General features: G+C 37.6%; 2 protein-coding genes across 2 annotated transcripts; one reads left to right on the top strand and one right to left on the bottom strand.

Moving 5' to 3' along the window:
- Positions 1-17,139: 17,139 nt before the first annotated feature.
- On the top strand, positions 17,140-19,137 carry LOC125240204. Its single transcript, XM_048148029.1, has 2 exons — positions 17,140-17,496; positions 18,372-19,137. The coding sequence occupies exons 1-2, from the start codon at positions 17,140-17,142 to the stop codon at positions 19,044-19,046; spliced, it is 1,032 nt and encodes a 343-aa protein (XP_048003986.1). The 3' UTR covers positions 19,047-19,137.
- Positions 17,477-19,680, bottom strand: LOC125240194 (putative nuclease HARBI1). Its single transcript, XM_048148021.1, has 2 exons — positions 19,154-19,680; positions 17,477-18,348 (listed from the first exon to the last, which is right to left on the bottom strand). The coding sequence occupies exons 1-2, from the start codon at positions 19,568-19,570 to the stop codon at positions 17,536-17,538; spliced, it is 1,230 nt and encodes a 409-aa protein (XP_048003978.1). The 5' UTR covers positions 19,571-19,680; the 3' UTR covers positions 17,477-17,535.
- Positions 19,681-20,664: the final 984 nt, after the last annotated feature.

Consider the following 20,664-nt stretch of genomic DNA (forward strand, 5'->3'; position numbering starts at 1 on the left):
CGTCGGTGCCGCGGCCTGTTATTAGGACATGCATTATTATATTGATTTATATGCATGGGCTCTTATAAATGATGCATAATTGGGCCCCTTTTTGTTTTACCGTTTAAGTTGGCGGCAATAAATCATCGTCACGTGAGCGATAAAACCGTTCCTCCATGATAAATGGGAACGTGTATAGAGATTATTTCGTAGACAATTATGAATTTAGGATTAGGGGTATGGCGCGTATATAGTGTGTATTGGAAAGGCATTTTCACCACACCAACTGATAAAGGCTTACTTTGCTATTCGAAAACAGATAGCAAAATTGCATTTTATCCACTAGAGTGCAAAGTAATTTCATACAAATTTTAAGTTGATATCTTGAGCTGGCTGGTAGAAATTACCTATAGGTAAATGATGATTTTGAATTATAAATATTGAAGAAATTGATAGATTTGATTTAGTTTGATGTTTTATAGTCAGTATTTTGTTCGTGTTGGTGTGGGGAAAAATTTTGTGTTTCACTCGGCGGCAAACTTTGTTTAACCTTCGTGCCTTGAAACCCTCGCAACGCTCAAGATTCCACTTTTTGAACCACTCGCTACGCTTGCGGTTCAGTACTGGAATCTTTCGCTTGCTCGGGCTTCAATATTGGCACGTGCGGTTAAACAACAACTTTGCCCCCTTGTAAAACAATAGAATCCTGAACTTGCGAGTTTTTTTAACACACGAGAAGTAAAATACATTTGCACCCGAGTGTAACACAAAACTTTTCCTCTCACTATAGCGAGGAAACTACAACGCAAAAAATGCATTTATCACTGCTTCCAGTAGTTCCACAGGTGGTAAATCATCTTTATTACTAGATTCACCTACTTTTATCAATTTTAAAGCAGTTAATTTGACTTTATTCAAGGTCAAATTACTTTACCCACTAGTGGATAAAATGCGTTTTTACCCGCTGGTATTAAAGGACAAAACACGTGTTTCCGAGCTAGTGAGGGGAAAATAACTATTATCCTATTCTTAAACATAATAGGGCTTATTCTAACTTGCAACACTCAAGATGACAATTGCTTTCATTGCGATACGATGACAAAGCGCTTTGTGTAATTATATAATTTTTCCATATTACCTCTATAATCATAGGATATTTGCGTTGATCGTTTGCTTCGGACCGTAAGTGATTGGCACGTTGGCCACGATGTTGTTGTGCATTTTTTTATGAACAGCCCAGTGCGTAGCCGAATGCACAAACGCTCACGATAGTATCTCTTTCGTAGCTATCTATCTCTATCGGTCTTGCGTATTAGCGCGAGAGAGCCAGACATTTCTGCGGCGTTCGGTGGTTTCGCGTCGCAAAAATGCCATTTGGCTACGGGGCCTGACACAGTATGTGAAGCCTGCCACAAATGTCCTTTAACACGTTGGCGCGTGTCTTCTGTGATGTTATGGTATTCAATATGCTTTTAAATGCTTGACTTCTCTGATTATTTTTCATTTTCTAACTATTATTTTGGCGTAGCCAACATCGAATAGAGAATAAGTCAAAACCATTTTCAAACCAATTCTCACACATTTACTCACTTATTTTAGGCCTCTGGAAAAAGTTTCACTACTTACATAAACTATTTTAAGTAACACATTCGCCTTAATGTTTTTGTTATACGCGTACAGACTTACAAGCCAAAAGTAAGAGATTTACACGAAATGCAATTTTCATGTATTTGTAGCATTGTTCATGCCCGGGCTGCACGGCAAGCAGGGGCAGGCTAGGGCGGCCGCTCGTAAAATTGCAGCCAACCTTGGGGGAGACGTCTCAAGACGGCCGTGCATTCTTATGCGTGTAGACAACCCTCAGCTTACAGATGCTGCTCGACTAAATAATTACGATACGAGCAAGAAATATTAGATATGAAATTGAAGTGCTAACTTTTGGATGATAATAAAAGTCACACTTGAACTCTCAGTTACTAAAATAGCGAAGTAATCTTTTTTTTTAAATTATAAATGGGCTTACTCTCGGCCACAGACTAGCCAAAGGCAAAGACGTGGCCTACGATGGAGTGAGCTCGCCCAGAAGATGCCTGTTCACTCTTGATTTGAAGGTTGCCGGGTTATATGAGCTCGGAAATATAGCCGCCGGCAAGGAATTCCACTCCTTGGCAGTGCGCAAAGAAAAGAAGAAGCAAAGCGCTTCGTGCGAATTCGCGGAATATCTACCAAGTAAGTAATGGATTACTGTTATGAATGCTGGTTGGCTAGTTTCCGTGGCAGCTTCCGTTACGCAGCCACGCGCTGCTGGAACAATCTCCCTCCACCAATCAGAAATGCCAGTTCCTTATACGTTTTCAAATGTAAGCTAAAACTGCACTTACTCAAGGAACAAGCTGACTCGGCCTAGCCGACCGACCTGTAATCTACATAATATATCTTCGCCACCAGTTTTTGTAACTCCTTAGTTTTAGAGTGTATGTATATATTATATTATTTAACTATATATGTATTTATTAGTAATAATATATATAAATGTATATATATCAGTTTTCATACAACTATCAGCTGTTCATTATAATGTATACTGTTTCTGTTTTGCTCTGCTTTTTACGTTTTGTGTTGTTATGTGTTTGTTCTAAGTGTCACTGGGTACACTGAAAATCAGCGTCGTAACACTATCAATGTGCCGCGACAAATGCTGAGTGTTATCCTTTTCCGAAACCACCCTCAGCACTGTAACTTCATTCATTTTCCTAGATTTAAGCCTACTTTGATGTTGTTGTAAATGTGTTTCGAATAAAGTCTCATTCATTCATTCATTCATTCATTCATGAATCATTTTTAAGTACGCTCACACGACGTTACTTATAATAATTATAAGTGCTTTTAATACGAAAGTAATCAGTACCTAGATGTAATTATTACATCTAGGTACTGATTACTTTCGTATTAAAAGCTTAGTCCAGGCTGACCTTGAGCGGAGTGACCAGCAGCATCTAGCAGCCTCGTACATCATCGACTTACTTTCGCCTATGAGGCCGTATGTATGTTTGAAGAGTTATGAAGATGACGATACAAAAACTCGTAGGTATCTAAAAATACTGATCTTGCAGAACTATACAAAGGAAGTCCACTCACCACGGATATGCCAATCTGTTTTCCTGCAATGTAGAAATAACCAAGAAACTCAACTTTCTTTCACTTTTACCTATTCAGAAACAATTTAGCTCGTCAATTGAATGTGATTTTTAGAAACAAAACTACCACAATGTATCATAATTAATTTAATATACTTAATTAAATGAACTACACTTTGCTTGCTACACTTTGATATATGACAGCGCCATTAACAAAACTGTCACAATTTTTATTTTCATTTGAGTACGCAACTGACGTATTCTTGTTAAAAAGGTTAATACACCGCTTGTGGTATTTCCTAGTAATACTGTGTCATCAAGGAATCAGTCCAGACTAACAGTCAGGGGCCCAGGGCGGGGTCATAAAACTACTTCCCCTTCGCGAGGAGCGCGACACCTACCCGCTCTCTTACGCGTTTACAGTTTTGCCATTGCCACTGAATAAAGGAATACAATCGATAGGTGATACTGTACCTGTAGATTGGAAGAAACTTTTATTTTTGTTTAGTTGAGGAAAAAATGTAGAAATTTGAGAAATACAGAAAATACAGGAACATTTTTCAGTTATGTTATATACCAAAACTGAAAGAGATATTTCTGTATTTTCTAAATGCTGTATGTAATTGTGTTACTGCCTATCTATGCAAAGTTTTAATCTATATAATATTTTTATTATTTTTATTATCGATAAAGTGTTTGAAGGACGATGTACCAAATGTAGCATTTTTAAACTTTATAATTTTGATATGATTTTATGCAGGTACCTATAGTTTACGTTAAAATGTAACTGCCATTTCATTTGTATAAATAATGTAAATAGCTTAGTAAATAATTATTTATTTTTGACGAGCAGCTAGAGGACGCCAATGATGACTTATAATTATTTTTATCATGTTACAGATTGCTTTTAATGTTGCCTGCTTGCCATCTACTTAACTTACTTACCCCTACCGACGCAGGCTTATTACGAAAATGTTCGTCTCCGAAACGAAACAAGAGTAAGAAACTCCTCTCATTATACTTTTTGCCTTGTCTGCTTGATTAATACACCTAGTCGAGTTTTTCGCTCCAATTTAAATGAAAAATTTCCCTGGAGACCGTAGTTGTGATTTAGTACAAGCAAAGTTTAATTATTTTTACGCTTTTTGAAGCAAATTTGCAGTTTATATTCATTTTATAAGTATAATAAAGAATAAAGTAACTGGAAAGTCCTTTAATTATCTATTTTACTTGATTTATTACCAATTAAATATCAACCCACAAATTCATAAGTCTTTACATTGTAAGTATTAAATATGAAGACATAATTTTACTATATTCCGCAATTTCATTTTAATGCTGTTCTAACACAACAGAGAGATAGGTCAATTTATTCATTCAAACAGCTAAGGAGTAGAACTCACTAGCTCAAAATCTCTTCCCAGTCCATTATAATTTATTTTATTTAAATGTGATCTTTGTATCTTCTTAAATCAATAATACCTACTACTTTTAGGTAACCATGCTCTATCATAGACTGCACTGCAACTGTTTCAAACATTGTCGAACAAAAGTAAAATTTTTGCCTAATTATGGTAATAATAAATAAAAATAACCTCACGAAATAAATTATGTAAGTACTTACCTGCCGACGACAATCAACAGACGTGACGAGTGTTACGACACTGATCGGCGTTGCGGCACACTTTGGTGTAAAATTGTAAATTGAAATATATTTTATATGCAATTAAGTCCCGTTCAGAAAAATTGCTTTCCTATGATGAAAACACTTTCTATTAAATAAGCATTATCTATCGAATAACCTTTTCGGCTTTTATATGATAACTAGTACTCTTCAAGCAAGATAATTATAGTTTGATTTATCGCTTATATCATCATTATTACCTAGAATTATGTATGTTAATGAAGTAGAAGCTGGTGCAGATGCAGTAGTTTCACAGAGCGGAGTTTTTGAAAAGTTGTCTAATGTGCGTATATTATAAATAATAATATATGCAGCCATCTCGCTGACGCTTTCGATCAGTGCGAGTAGGAAAAGAACACTAACCTGAAGTTATAGGATTCGGCATTTTAAAATAAAAGAAATAAATTATTTAATGATGTAGATCAAACGAAATCTTATAATTTTATTGTAGTTTACAAGAAGAAAAAATCATGTTTACATTACACAGCAGGGTTAGCACATGATTGCTGCGAGTGTATGTCGCTGCGAGATAGACTACCCGTCCTTATGTCATTAATACAGTTAGAAAAAGACGTGTCATCTATCTCGCGGCGACATATTCTCGCGGCAATCATGTGCTAGGCCTACTGCTGCATGCCTCCTCTTTGCGCCTGAATGCTTGTGATGACTATTTACATCACTACTCCAGGCTACCTTAATGCTAGTTGGAGACTAAGTAGAATCTTTGAATTTCTTTCCACAATTGAAAGTCTGGCGTGATTTTTAGCCAGTCGACCACCTTCTTCTTCTTCTTTGTCCTCGCCTTTTCCCGTTACGCGGGGTCGGCTTTCCCAATCTTGAGGCGCCATGAATTTCGCTGATGAACATCGTCACTAGACAGGCCCAACTCTAAACTCTTTCATGTCCCTTTAGCCAGTCGGCCACCACCGTTTAATTATTACTTACGAATAATACAACATACAGAACATTATGACTTTAAATTTATCTTTATTTGAGTCTAATCAAAATTCAACAAAGACATCGCGCACACCTATTCCGAATCGTAAACGTAAATTAAAACATTCTGACATTTGTGGCCCTTGGCTCCGAGCTCACGTTCGCCTTTATTATTTTTCCTGGATTACGGCCGACGTCTACAAACATTAAAATATATTTAATAGCTTCTAATGTTCTCACCTCGAATGGCTCTCAGAATAGTATTCCTTTCCTCCATGTAATTACGAAATGTCAAATATAATTAAAATTGTTGTAGTTTGCGGTCGGCGACAGACAGCTAAGTAGTTTTTTTGATTTTATAAATAGAATATTAAGAATATTCCTTTGAAGAGCCCTTACGAGCCCTGTCTAATGGTTGTCGACAAAATGATGTTCATAAACCTAACTCATTCTTAATGTGTGACACATCTGTAGGCAGCGAGAGGAAAGAATGCGAAAAAGCTTCCTGAAAGTCTTTGCTCGTTACGATGATGTACGTTTGTGAAAATAAAAAGGAACAGTATAGGTTGTCGTTGGATAAGGTTATTTTTTTACCAGGCAGGCAAACTAAATAACACATCAGTAACAACAATCACAAACATGTTCTACGAGTTGGGTTTTTCCAGAAATCAGATACGTTGCAATACAGATTGCAATGCGCCAATATTTGTTCCGAAATTTAACTTAGAGCCTTTGTGACTTTCCATTACTGACCCATAATTTTTTCACGCGATAGGTTATACCTATAAATCATTGTGATGAATACTCAAGTAATTGCCCATTACCATCCAGGTAACTACCGTTCGGTTTGTAAGCAGCACGGGAAGCATGGTCGCGCGATAGACGATAAAATATCAGGCCGTCCCTATCGCACTTACAAATAGTGCGATAGGGACGGCCTGCTATTTTATCGTCTATCGCGCGACCATGCTTCCGGTGCAGGACATAACATTTATAACAACCCAGTGTGGTAGCATCAATAAGATTAGTGGAGAGCAAAGTTGGCATATTTTACGATATGGCTTGCTGACTGCATAATATAGTAATTAACCAGACAAGATAATTTCCCTAAGTGAAACAAGCAGTGTAAGTAGTAGCGGCTTATATTTTGTGATGCCACAAGCGACAACCACTTCCCACAAAAACAAAACATTTTATCTGCATGCAACTCTCTTGTGACAGACGTACAGTCAGCATCAAAATTAGCGGATCGAATAAGTACCATTATGTAACCTCTAAAAAAAGAAAACACATAATTATTTATAATTTAATTTTAATTATTTTAATACGTTATTATTTACATTACCATATATTTTGACATTTTGTAATTCTTGTATTCTTTTATTTTTATTAGTGTAAGTTATGTTAGCGTATACACCTGTAAATTGTTCAGTGGAACTGTTTTATAATATGCACCTGCTATTGTAACCTGAATTAACATATACGCAATAAATCATTCATTCATTCATCATTCAAATCATTCATTCAATCATTCAAGATGTGTGACAATTAAACAAGCAATTTAAAACATTACTTTGCTAATACGCGAATCTTTTAAATTTTGATTAACATGTATTTCCGCAAAGTAACGCCTGATTCCATGAAACTCCGATTTGTCTCCGTTTCACCGCGAACTGTACTTAAAAAAGTTATTCATGGTGTGAAATACTTTAGGTGCGTGGTATCATCCGATAATACTAATGCTGACTGTACGTTTTTTTCTGACACTTTTTTCTCATTCGTATTTTACCCGGGACTACATTACATCCTAAAACGTTCTCGCCTCGGGGATACTTTTCAGTTCAGCGGCGAAATAATTCTCGGTATCATTTGCAGTCGTTTGTATGTGGCGGACATATTGCGTTGCTAGGAAACTTTCCCCTAGCCAGCCCTCGGCAGTTCTGAAGATTGTTTCGTGATTGTTTTACAAGATGAGGAAGGAGCTGAATAATTCGAGGAAGTGTTGATCTGGATCAGCTGTGGGATTATGATAAAATTAATCAATTTCAAGTTTTAAGCCGGCCTGTTTTGGTTAATAAAAAGAACATTTAACATTTCCGATATTGCTAGTACCTTTTGCTAAGTTTTTTTTGCACACAACACAATACTATAGTTTGACTTAAGCGAAACCTATATGCGAAGAGTCGATCTATTATTGAAAATCAGAAACTTAAGGTCGTGAAAGTGACATAAAATTTATTTCGTACAAGGTGTACCATCGACAACACTGTTAGCTGTACATTTGATTTATTTATTTAATATAATTTTACTACTAGTGGGAACTAGCAATGCACGGTCGAGAAGTTTCCAAAGTTGCAGAACATTCCTCATGAGAATTTTCGGTAACTTCTGAGAATGTTCTCGAGAACGAGAATTTATCAGAATACTTAGTAACTTCGTAGTTTATACCATAATTTCGTCGAACACAGCAAGTCAAGACGTAGTCCCGTGGTAGTGCGCTGGCTTCGTATGCTGATGTTCTCAGGTTCGATCCTGACAGCGATCTTTTTTTTTTGTATATACATATATTGGCATGACCAAAAACAGGCATCAAGAAATAATAGTTCGGTACCTAATTTAAAAAAGTCAGGACTAAAACTGTGAAGTCTGAAAGTCGAAATGTTCCCTGAAGTATAGTGAGAATTTAAGCAACTTATAGTGAGAATTTAGGTAACTTATCACTTATCAACAAAATTGCTAACTGTATTAGACAATATTATACCTATAATAACATATAGTTTCATATTATGCCCATTTAAACATTATTTCAAGTATATTCTCTTGTTTAAATAATAAATTGCATGTTGCGGGAATGTTCTGCGAACATTCTCAAGAATGTTTATATCACATATAAATTCCGATTCATTTCGGTTTTATACAGAACCTATTATTCTAAACGAATGTAAATAAATTCAAGAGGCATCTGTAAGAATATTTCCAGTAACAACATTGAAGATAACTTTTCATTTCCTCAAATTTAATGTAAGTTGCTGGTATCTGAAATTCTAATCAATCCTTAGCTTCCTTTTACGATGTCTCCGTCACCGTGTAGTGCTTCAGTGAGTAACAGGCTTTACAGCAGGTCAACTCAACCGCTTGAATACCTGTCTGCAGCGCATTTGTAGGTAAGTACTTACCCTATGAAAAATACTTACATTTACTATTAAATAAGTGGAGTAGTTGCTTATATGTAAAGGCGGATGTGCAAAGGGGGATCTCATTGACATCGAAACTAAAACAAAATTGTACCCTTCCCCATGATGTTTCAGATTTATCTCGACCCGCTTTCAAACAAACTCAGTCATTCCGTCATCACGTTGAAACGAAAATTGGAGAAGGTAACATAAAAGGTGCTGCACGCCTCCTATTTTCTAATGACGCCATCGCCCCCGACACACCAGACACTTTCGCAGCCCTACTTAGTAAACACCCGACCCCCGATATCAATGCGGACCTACCTGTTCCTCCCGGCCCCTCCGATCCTTGCCTCCAAGTAACGCCCGAGGAGATCCAGGTAGCAGTTTGTTCATTCCCCAATGGCTCAGGTGGTCTTGACGGTCTGTCACCCCAACACCTTAAGGACCTACTTAGTCACTGTTGTGGCGAAGCCGGTGAGACCCTTTTAAAAGAACTTACAGCGTTGATCAATCTCATGTTACAGGGAAAAGTTAACTCAGATATCATTAACATTTTATATGGAGCGAATCTGTGTGCACTCACAAAAAAAGACGGTGGTATTAGGCCCATTGCGGTAGGTACCACCTACCGCCGCCTGGCGGCCAAAACTTGCTGCAGGGCTGTAACAGATACACTAAGGACTTACTTCCAACCTCTTCAGTTAGGGTTCGGCTCAAAAGGCGGGTGTGAAGCAGCGGTACATTCCCTACGTGCTTTTACCTTAAGTGGGGAAGGCGAGGTCGTACTGAAGGTAGATGTTCGAAATGCCTTCAACTCAGTCGATCGAGGCGCCTTGCTGACACAGGTTAAAGAAGAAATTCCTGAATTATATAACTTTATCTGGCAATGTTACCGATACCCCTCCAAGCTACTATTCAAAAATAACCTAATATTCTCTTCTGTAGGATGTCAGCAAGGCGACCCCCTCGGTCCAGCGCTTTTTGGTTTGGTCATCCAACCAATCATTAAGCGTTTAAATTCAAAACTTAATGTTTGGTATCTCGACGATGGTACCCTGGGTGGCAAAGTCGACGAGGTTGTAAAAGACCTCGAAACTCTTATAACGGAATTCGCACAGATAGGTTTAACGCTAAATTTTTCAAAATGTGAGCTTTTCTGTTTAGACAATTCCCAAAAAGACACAGCGATTCGAAAATTCCAAAATTTCGCTCCTGAAATTAAAATTTTAGATTCAAGTTCTCTTTTCTTGTTAGGCTCACCCATTCTCGACGACGCCATCCCAGGGTACATCAACGATAAACATCAAAATTTTAGTTTTTTTTCGGACCGTTTACTTCAAATTAACCCCCACATGGCTTATACTATTATTAAATTTTGTTTATTTGTCCCTAAATTTTTGTATGCGCTGCGATGTTGTCAATTTTGGAAATACCCCCACCTTTTGGCAAAGCTGGATGAACTCATACAAAATACTGTTTCTTCGGTTATAAATATTCATTTTGACAGCCGCCAATGGACCCAAGCTACCTTGCCCATCAGACACGGTGGTATTGGGATCCGAAAAATTTCCAGTATTTCACTACCCGCCTTCCTTTCTTCCGGTTTCAGTATTCAAAATTTATGTTGTCAAATTCTAAAAACTAGCCCTGACCATTTCGCTCTACCTTTTTTGACAGAAGCCGTGGATTGCTGGAAGGTTGCCTGTCCAAACAAAGACCCGCCCGAATTGCGCCATTCGCAGCATCAATGGGACGAGCCGCTCTGCTTGCTAGTACGTGATAATCTATATGAAACGGCCACTAGCCCTGCAGAGCGAGCTCGTCTCCTTGCTGGTGCGAAATGGGAATCCGGCGCATGGCTGCAGGCACTCCCTTCGAGCAATCTTGGTACCCTGCTCACCAGCAGTACTTTTAGGCTCGCGGTATCGCTGCGCTTGGGGGCGGCATGCGTGACCCCACACCGTTGTCACTGCGGCGCTCAAGTGACGAAGTTTGGTACCCATGGCCTCTCTTGCACCAAGAGTGCCGGTCGCTCGGCGCGCCACGCAAGTCTAAATGACATACTGCGCCGAGCCCTCGTCTCTGCCGGAACGCCGTCCGTTCTAGAACCTACGGGTCTAGCGCGTGATGATGGGAAAAGACCGGACGGAATGACACTGGTTCCCTGGAAGCTAGGTCGGCCCCTCGTCTGGGATGCCACGTGCGTGGACACTCTCGCGCCGTCCCATCTTCCAGGGACCTCAGCAAGGGCTGGCGCTGCTGCCGAGGCGGCCGAGCAACTCAAGCGGCGCAAATATGCAGCTATCGACACCGGCTGCATGTTTGAGCCGTTTGGGGTAGAGACGCTTGGGCCGTGGGGTCAGGGAGCGCACGGCATTTTCACAGAGCTGGCCAAACGCCTAATAGACGCGTCGGGTGACCAGAAGGCTGGAGCATATCTTGCCCAGCGCATCGGCATTGCTGTTCAGCGCGGCAATGCCGCCAGCCTTCTGGGCACTCTACCGGCCGGCTCTGACTTAGGTTCTATTTTTTATTTATAGGGTTTTATTTTATAGGTAGATTTAGTTTAGTTATAGTTTAATTTATTAGTTCATAGTGTAGTTTTATCTGTATTAGTTTAATATGTACTTTTAACGTGAAATAAATTTAAATAGTTGCTTAAGTTGCTATTTCGAAGTCAGAATTGTCTCTTTCATCTGTGTATCACTTTAATTTCTTGTAGGATTGTAGCAGACCTTCTGGATTTCTTTACGTTGTGCCAAAGGGAGTGATCCTGCGTTTTATATTCCCATGCCCTGATCCCGGTGGAACTACTTTACGACCTCAAATCCCGTGTTCAGCTCTTTGAGACCTTTTACTTATTAAAGTTTGTGGTCCCGGGCTCATTGTTTATTTTAATGTTTGTACAAAATTTTACTTAGTTTGATGTTGGATAAATAAAAGTGCCTTTCGATTTCCTTAAGTCTCTAAGTATTTAAGTGATAAGTTCAGGTCGAAGCGAGGAAGATCCCAAAACTTAATAAATGAGCTGATCGGCGATGGGTTTTGTTGGAAGCTCAATGGAAAAAAATATGATTATCTGTTGTGGTGGGATGGTCTAGTAATATATTGTTTTTTTGATTGACAAAACTCCGTAAGCGATCTGACTAACTTTATCCAAATAAAACTGTCATTGCTCATCCACTCTCACATCTTTGAAAAAGATAAAATGCCGTCAACGTGCGCTATTTGCAAAATACCTTCTAAAGCAAAGACTTAGAGCTACAAATCACCTCTAAGCTATTCCAAAGCAACACAAAGAGCCATACAATGTATGATACCCGTCAACGTGGCAAGCCTTAATAGCGAAACAAACGGGCAAATTAGCCTCTGCGCTCCCCGACAGATCCTGATTGATGGATGGGCCAAACCCGCAGCGGTACCAAGACTTACGCAATTAGCTTCTCAACGAAATCCCTTAGATATACGACGCCCGCTAAATTAAAATGTATAGGAAAATCGAATCTTCATTTGGGAACGGGCTTTGTGAAAGGTCTGGCTGGATACTTTTTCCTATTAGTGGGAAAACGGTGATAGGTAGAATTCGTTGCATGGGTTTATTTGGGGATTGGCCGTAGATAGTGGGAGACCGTTTCGTTGTACTGCCTTCCGGAATGGACGGATATGGTCGTCTTATTCTTACAATCGGGACCCGTGAAGAAACTAATTGACGAATGACGACCTCTGCTATATGTCATAGGTACTCAAACATTTAACATTCTGTAGTCTGTTCTTCCTATGGGCCGTGGCAAATGCCGGGATAATTCTTTATTTATAGTCTACTGACTATAATATAAATTATAATGTCAATTACTTTATTTATAGTCAGTATTATAAATAAAGAAATTGACTATCTATTTATGTACCTATGAATTTGCAATAAATTACTGATTACTGATTACTATCTAATCTAACGTTTTAATGTTTCTCTACATAGCAGTAGGCTACCCTTTACCGCCTATATGTGCCAAATCGCATATATGTCGTTCAATTAACATCAAAGCCTTTGTTGTTCCCGTTACGGCATTCTTTTGTGCATGCCTACCCACATCAAAGTTCATTGACTCCCGATAGCAAGCTGACAAAGCTATGAGTCGGCTAAAAAGGATAGTGAAATGGATTAATGGGAGTCATTTCAACACAATCAACAGCTCTGCTAAAGTATCTTTATTCAAAAGTTTGCGATTTGATACTGCCTATGTAGTTGTTTGTATTCAAATATCAACTCGTTAAAATTTTCTAGTTATACGTGCAACCCTTTTTCAGACAGCGGAAAATGTGACATTTAGGAAATGTAGGACATTCGAAGGTTACGAAATTTCTCGTATTTGAGCTTTGTAGGTAAGTATCACACTAAAGGCCACTTGCACCAACGAAAATGGAGGGTTAACCCCAAGCACAAGTGGCCTTAACTCAGTTGTTTTTGAAAAATGTTATAAAAGGCTTTGGACCGCAACATATTCTACTGAACTAGAGTAACATTTCATTCTGAAGTGTAAAAGTTTTAGACGATTCTCGTTTCTATTACATAAATGTTTGGTTTAAACTAAACATCGAGATGTTATCTGATAGCTGCCCGTTTCTCGGAAGCTGAAAACTCTTTCAAATTTACCTTTAAGTAGCGTAAAAGTGTCTATACAATGTTAACTTTGCGGAATGGAAAAGAAAATATCGTTCCAATTTGGAACTCGTTGCCTTTGGAATACAGTAAGAGAATACTTCGTTTTGTCTTTTTAGCTAAGTCGGCGTTAGTGCATTATTGGAAATTCCTGAACGTCAGAAACGTACGGATATCGAACGGACTGAGCACGGAGCTACGGAGTCCAACGATAGTTTGAGCTGCGATTGGAGCAAAGTCCTGCCTCGGACGTGCAAGAGTTTCCATTGGCTAGGTAAGGAATTTCTTCGCGTCTAAAGTATATCATTTAGAAAGAACGACAGAAGTATAGTAAACTTCTTGTGAGTTAGGACTCACAATCTTTTCTTTTACGATTTTAATTTGTGACGTATTTATATATATTATGTATTTGATTGTTTTATTCACTGACAGCTATACATATAAATTATCAGGTTTACGAATATCTTACCTGCCCTATAGTATAACTTTTAATGTTTTTGCAATAGATACCAAAAATGTATGAATATACTTAATTAAAATACATTATTTAACGGATTTTTTAAGTAAGTAGGTAGCAGCAGCGGCTGGTCCATACAAGCCGATTCCCACCGGCTTGCCTAAAATTGATTACTAGTAAAGTACCTAATGTTAAGGTAGGTTTCTTTTTGCTGAGTGTTGCCCAGCAGAAATTTTCACCAGCCGCCACTGGTATTTAGGTAGGTATGTATAATAAAACATATTGAAACTAAGACAGAAAAGGCTTTAACTGAATACACTGCTTTTAAGGGGGGGATTTAACTGAATAGTTAACTAAAATGCAAAACAGGCTCTTGAGACTGTATCAAGTATTCTGGCTGTATTTCCTTGATGCACTCCTCGATTCTTGATTCAAATTCCAAATAACATATTTTCGGGTTCACGTTATCGCTGCCCAGCACGAACCAACTAGCAAAGTAGGAACTCTCATAAAACAAAGTGTCAGTTATTACATTAATAACGGAGGGCCCGCAAAAACCCTACCCTTTTTGTTTATCCCTCGGGCCTGCAACTTCCGCCTCTATGATGGAAGCGTAGATGTACTTTTCCAGGAAATTTATGAATAGAGAATGTGCTTCGCTATGGTTATAAATGTAGCTGGCTGTGTGAAAGTGTTACGCTTTGCTGTTTTTTATTGATGGAGGAAAAGCAGGCCATGTAGCTTTTATTTATTTTGTAGAATGTTTAGAGAAATCAGAAGCGTGCTTCGAGTCAGTGAATTAGAACAATGCGTGCAGCTGACACGAGTGCAGTTTGCCGTTCCTTCACAATGGAACGTTTTATACCTATCCAAATATTGTTATATATTCCGTTTTAGGAAACATACGAATGTTCATTTCTAAAACGTGCTTGAATTGTGTTGGAAACTTTTAACGTTAGCTTATTGACGTTTCTAAGGCAAATTTTGAAAAGTTGGGATACAATCATCTGTAGGGTAAGTAATTTGTTCAAAGCGGAAATCCGAATTACTTTAGCAATGCCTGTCAAAGTAAAAAGGGTTAGCGCATCCCCGTACATATCATCGACCCCTGGACAGTTGTATTTCCACAGCGGCAAGAGCACATGTGATGTGAATAAATACATTTTCTCCTGGAATTACACATAGTTGTTACATATTAAAAGATAATTTTACACTGGTTTCTCGTTATCGAAGAATCTCTTGTGCTTAGTACGGTAAGTGTACAGGGTCTCGCTTTCCCTGATTTATTGCTGGCCTGTCCACAAAAACCAGCCCGTAAGCTGTTTCCGTGCCCCATGTCCAAACATTTTCTGCTCTTCTTTAATCTAACAAAGGTTTTTTGTTGTATTGATTTATGGAACACGCGATCCTTGCCACGGGTTGGGATTAAAGTTTTTGTTTTATTGGAAACTTGTGTTTGTTTTGAAGTGTGGGTATGTATAATGTTACAAGAAAACAGATAAAATAAAAAAGTACCGTCAACTCCTTTGATTTGTGGGGTCAAATTGGTCGTTGAATTTTACACTCAAATGAATTCGGTTCTTAAGGTTTTGATTATCTATTCCTCTTAACCCTTAAATGCATGGTGATGTATATATGCATCATATATTTGATGGCCCGTGGCTAGTAATATAGAAATTGCAGAACATTCCCAAAAAGCGGAAACATTCTTGAGAATGTTCGCAGAACATTCCTGCAACATGAAATTTATTGTTTAAACGAGAGAATATACTTGTAATAAAATTTAAATGGGCATAATATAAAACTATATGTTATTATACATATAATATTGTCTATTACAGTTAGCCATTTTGTTGATAAGTTACCAATAAGTTGCTTAAATTCTCACTATACTTCAGGGAACATTTCGACTTTCAGACTTAGTTTTCGTCCTGACTTTTTTAAATTTGGTACCGAACTATTATTTCTTGATTGATTGATTGATCTTGATTTGGTCATATCAAAATATAAAAAAAAGATCGCTGTAAGGATCGAACCTGAGAACATCGGCATACGAAGCCAGCGCACTACCACGGGACTAGGTCTTGACTTGCTGAGTCGGACGAAATCATGGTATAAACTACGAAGTTACTAATAAGTATTCTGATAAATTCTCGTTCTCGAGAAAATTCTCAGAAGTTACCGAAAATTCTCACGAGGAAAGTTCTGCAACTTTGGAAACTTCTCGTCCGTGCATTGCCGTGGCTCGATATGTAGCTATCCAAAATCACATTTATCGCTTAATTACTATTCATTATTATTTAATAAACAATTAAATAAATAAAATAAAATAATGATTTACTATTTATTATTTAAAGATTAAGATGAAATGGCGGAAAAGTGTGAAAAAACAGGACGATGGCGATTTTTAGTATGTGATCTAGGCTGAATTTTTCGGAGTTAGTAATTAGTTTATGTTTCAACATTTTATCATAGAGGTTTCACAAATAGTGTACCTTTTTAATAGTAGTCATTTTTTTTTAATAAAACTTACCCATTACTATCATCATCATCCTCCTTGCGTTATCCCGGCTTTTGCCACGGCTCATGGGAGCCTGGGGTCCGCTTTGACAACTAATCCCAAGATTTGGCGTAGGCACTAGTTTTTACGAAAGCGACTGCCATCTGACCTTCCAACCCGAAGGGTAAACTAGACCTTATTGGAATTAGTCCGGTTTCCTCACGATGTTTTCCTTCACCGGAAAGCTACTGGCAAATATCAAATGACATTTCGCACATAAATTTCGAAAAACTCATTGGTGCGAGCCGGGGTTCGAACCCGCGACCTCCGGAACGACACGACACTTAAGCGGGCCACAGACCATCAGTTTTATCTGCACAGTTTTAACTGTACAGTCGAACTGTTCAGTTAAAACGTACGTGTGTAGGCAAATCTTTGAACTGTGCAGTTGAACTGACGATCTAACCGAAATTTCATTAGATAAAACTGTACAGTTAAAACTGTTCAGTTAAAACTGATGGTCTGTGGCAAAAAACTGTTTTGTTGTCAGTTTTGACGGATCATCATTGCAGTGAGCACGTTTTCTACGGTCTTAAGTCTTTGCAACATCAACATGCCTAATCAACGTGAATGGTTAGAAGAATTTATAGAAATATATCGTTCTGAACCTTCCTTGTGGAAAGTTAAAGCTAAAGAGTACCACGACCGTGACAAAAAAGAGGCAGCCTACAGGAGGTTATTGGTTAAACTTCGAGAGGTTGAACCTACTAGTGACAAAGCAGCGGTAGTTAAAAAAATCAATAATTTACGTTGTACTTATAATAAAGAACACAAAAAGGTGAATGCTTCAAATAAATCAGGTGTAGGCACAGAAGAAATATATGAGCCAAAACTATGGTATTACCCTCTTTTGAAATTCTTGGATGATCAACATGTACCACGACCTTCACGCTCGAATTTGGATGATGAGGTAATAAAACTAATATTACTTATATAAACATTATTTTATTTACTTAATAAAATTATTTTGCCAGGGAACTTGACCTTCATTATTAAAATAATTCATAAATTCTTGTCTAATCATTTTGGGTGTTCGGGCCGTGTTTCCTATATTCCTTTGTTGTAAAGGTTCCATGGTAGAATGATTTGTATCGTAACCTGGTGTGACATGTCCAATATCAGTCTGTTCGCGATCAAAACACTCTGGACTGATATAAGAATTTGGTAACATTTTAATTAAAAAATTGTGTAAGGCACAACATGCCATTACAATTGATTCAATTCTACTTGGATGTACATTAATATCTGTATGAAATATTCGAAATCGTGTAGCTAAAATACCAAAACAATTTTCAACAATTCGTCTTGCTCGCGAAACACGGTAGTTATAAATTTTTTTTTCTCTTGTATCCAACTCAGCCTGTCTAAAAGGTTTCATCATATCAGTCCTTAGTGGAAAAGCGTCATCAGCAACAAAGACATACGGTAACGATTTTGAGCTATTCGTCACGATTTCTTCGGCCGGAATATTCAAGTCATTCTCTTGAAGTTTTTGAAAGAATGTTGTATTTTGTAAAACTCCACCGTCTGATATTCGTCCGTTGGTTCCAAAATCACATAAAATGAACTGATATTGAGCGTCAACTATAGCCATTAAGACCATACTGTGTTTTTTCTTATAATTGAAATATGTCGACCCACTTCCTCGTGGTGGATTTATTGTTACATGCTTCCCGTCCATCGCCCCAAGCAGATGCGGAAAATTCCATCTTTGTTCAAATAGTGCAGCTATTCTTTTCCATTCTTCTTGTGATCGAGGAAACTGAAACAAATACAATATTACAGGTTAATTCACCAGAGTCAGCTCCATTGTCAGTTGAAGAATCAGTAAAGGAAGCACAAGACTTTGAAGACTCAAGTGTTGTAGGTGTTCAGCAAACACCTACAACAGAGTCTACAACGTCCTCCTCCTCAACCTCAAGGAAACGAAAATCTGAAGCGGACCTCACAAAAGACGTTTTGATATCTGTCAGAGATCATTTCAAACTTCCGGCTCCATCTCCACCACCACCGAAGCAACCCGACGACCGTTATGATATTTTTGGCAAATCTGTTGCATTTAAACTAAGAGATCTAAATAAAACTCAACGAATCCTCGCAGAAAAAATTATTAATGAGACTCTCACAGAAGCTGAATTGGGTCAGTTAACAACATCACATACAGTAATGGCCCCTTTTCCTAATTCTCCCTTTCATCAAAGATCTTCATCCAGCCAATTCAATCACAGTACTTCACCTTACTCAAATCAACCAAGTCCTCAAAGTCAGCGCTCAATTTATGAACAAACACAGGCTCAACCTCAAGTTGTTTATTTGTCTATACCTGAGAGTCCGGGATCATCGGGTAATAATAATGTTGCACCAACTCAACAGCATGCAACTCAACAACAAATGATTCAGTCGCAACCAAGTTCTACTTCAACAGTTGCCGACTTTTTATCTAACTATGATGCTTATTAACTTCTTTTATTTCTAGTTATGTTCAGTCTGATTTTTTTAAATACTTATAAGTTACATATAATTATTAAAATACTCTAAAAATAAAATGCATTTTATTTCTTACGTACCTTTAAGTAATCCTTGCGTAAAACACTATATATCGCTTCACACGTTTCTGGTATAATACTGGAAAGTGACTGGGGGGATATTATTGTTGAAAATTTAAGGTCTTCGTAGCTTCTACCTGTTGCTAAAAATCGAAGCGTTGCTGTTAATCTTTCATGTGGTGAAATAGCACTTCTCATCACTGTATCTTGTTTCATTATTCTTGGTGTAACTAAATCGAGCAAAAGCAAATAAGTTTCTTCATCCATTCTTAAATAGTTACGATAATCTTTTGGAGTAATTCTGATCTCCTTTAGTAAATTGTTATGCGTATATTGCTTTCTCTGTAATAACCAATGTTTACACCACATTCTTTTCCTTCTTTGTCTTTTTTTTTGTAAAATACACAATAATCCAATAATTGCCACAGCGTCATCCATGATTCCGTCGAACGTCTTTACTTCAAGCGAAAAGGATAAATAATAAAAAAACTTTCAGTGTGTAGTCACAAGGGATATCAGTTTTAACTGAACAGTTCGACTGTACAGTTAAAACTGTGCAGATAAAACTGATGGTCTGTGGCCCGCTTAACACTGATTTAGTATAAAATCGATCTTAAATATTTTTTTTATTATTTTTCCCAGAGTCAGAAAACCATTGTCTATCACATATATTATGTTAATTAATATATTAATATCTCGTTACAAGAAAAATTGATGCATTTAAGGGTTAAGTTAAGCATGTCAACCACATCATACATTGTTTAAATTCGAATTCAAAACTCATCTTCCTATTCTCCAAAAATCGATGATATTTTTAACATTTAGAATATTATATGAAATGACTAATTGACTATGAATATAAAATCAACTTCCTTGCCACTGACATCAGAATGAAATTTACATGATGTCATTTAGCTATCGTTATTTGCTCGTAATTTCTCCTTACTTAGGTAAATATTTATACCTACGGGCATAAGGAGATGAATAACTGAACAATGTCACCCATATATCAGTAAATACTTGATCGGACTCAACAAAAGTCGAAGACATTGAAAGATATGTCAGTAGTTAGTTGCTTACCTCGTTCTATTTATAAGTCTATGCCTCCACGTTTTCCAGCCTACGCCGCTGTATGGGATTGACGACCGTGAAATAGACTCTCAGGAACACTGACATGAAAATGGATATTCCTGTAGGTATTATATAAACTTTAACTAGTGGAGTATCTAGAGTGATACCATACCATAATTGTACGCCCTAGCAGGCAACTGTTGATACTTCTTGTATAAAAAAAACACCTATGCATGTACACAGTTATACAATCAATTTCTATTATATTCTAGTGGATCTGCTTGACTTAAGTAAATAATTAATACATATACATACCGAATTACCCACAAATTAAAAATCAGTTTGGGAACTTTTTACCTATTCTAGATAGAGAATTGAAAATAAAATATCGAATGATTATTGACCCCGAAAGTTCTTCGAATGCAAGGAGCGTACCTTTGCAACTGCAATAAATATATAAA

Source organism: Leguminivora glycinivorella, chromosome 2, assembly GCF_023078275.1.
Source record: "Leguminivora glycinivorella isolate SPB_JAAS2020 chromosome 2, LegGlyc_1.1, whole genome shotgun sequence".
In the NCBI taxonomy this organism is placed as follows: Eukaryota; Metazoa; Arthropoda; class Insecta; order Lepidoptera; family Tortricidae; genus Leguminivora; species Leguminivora glycinivorella.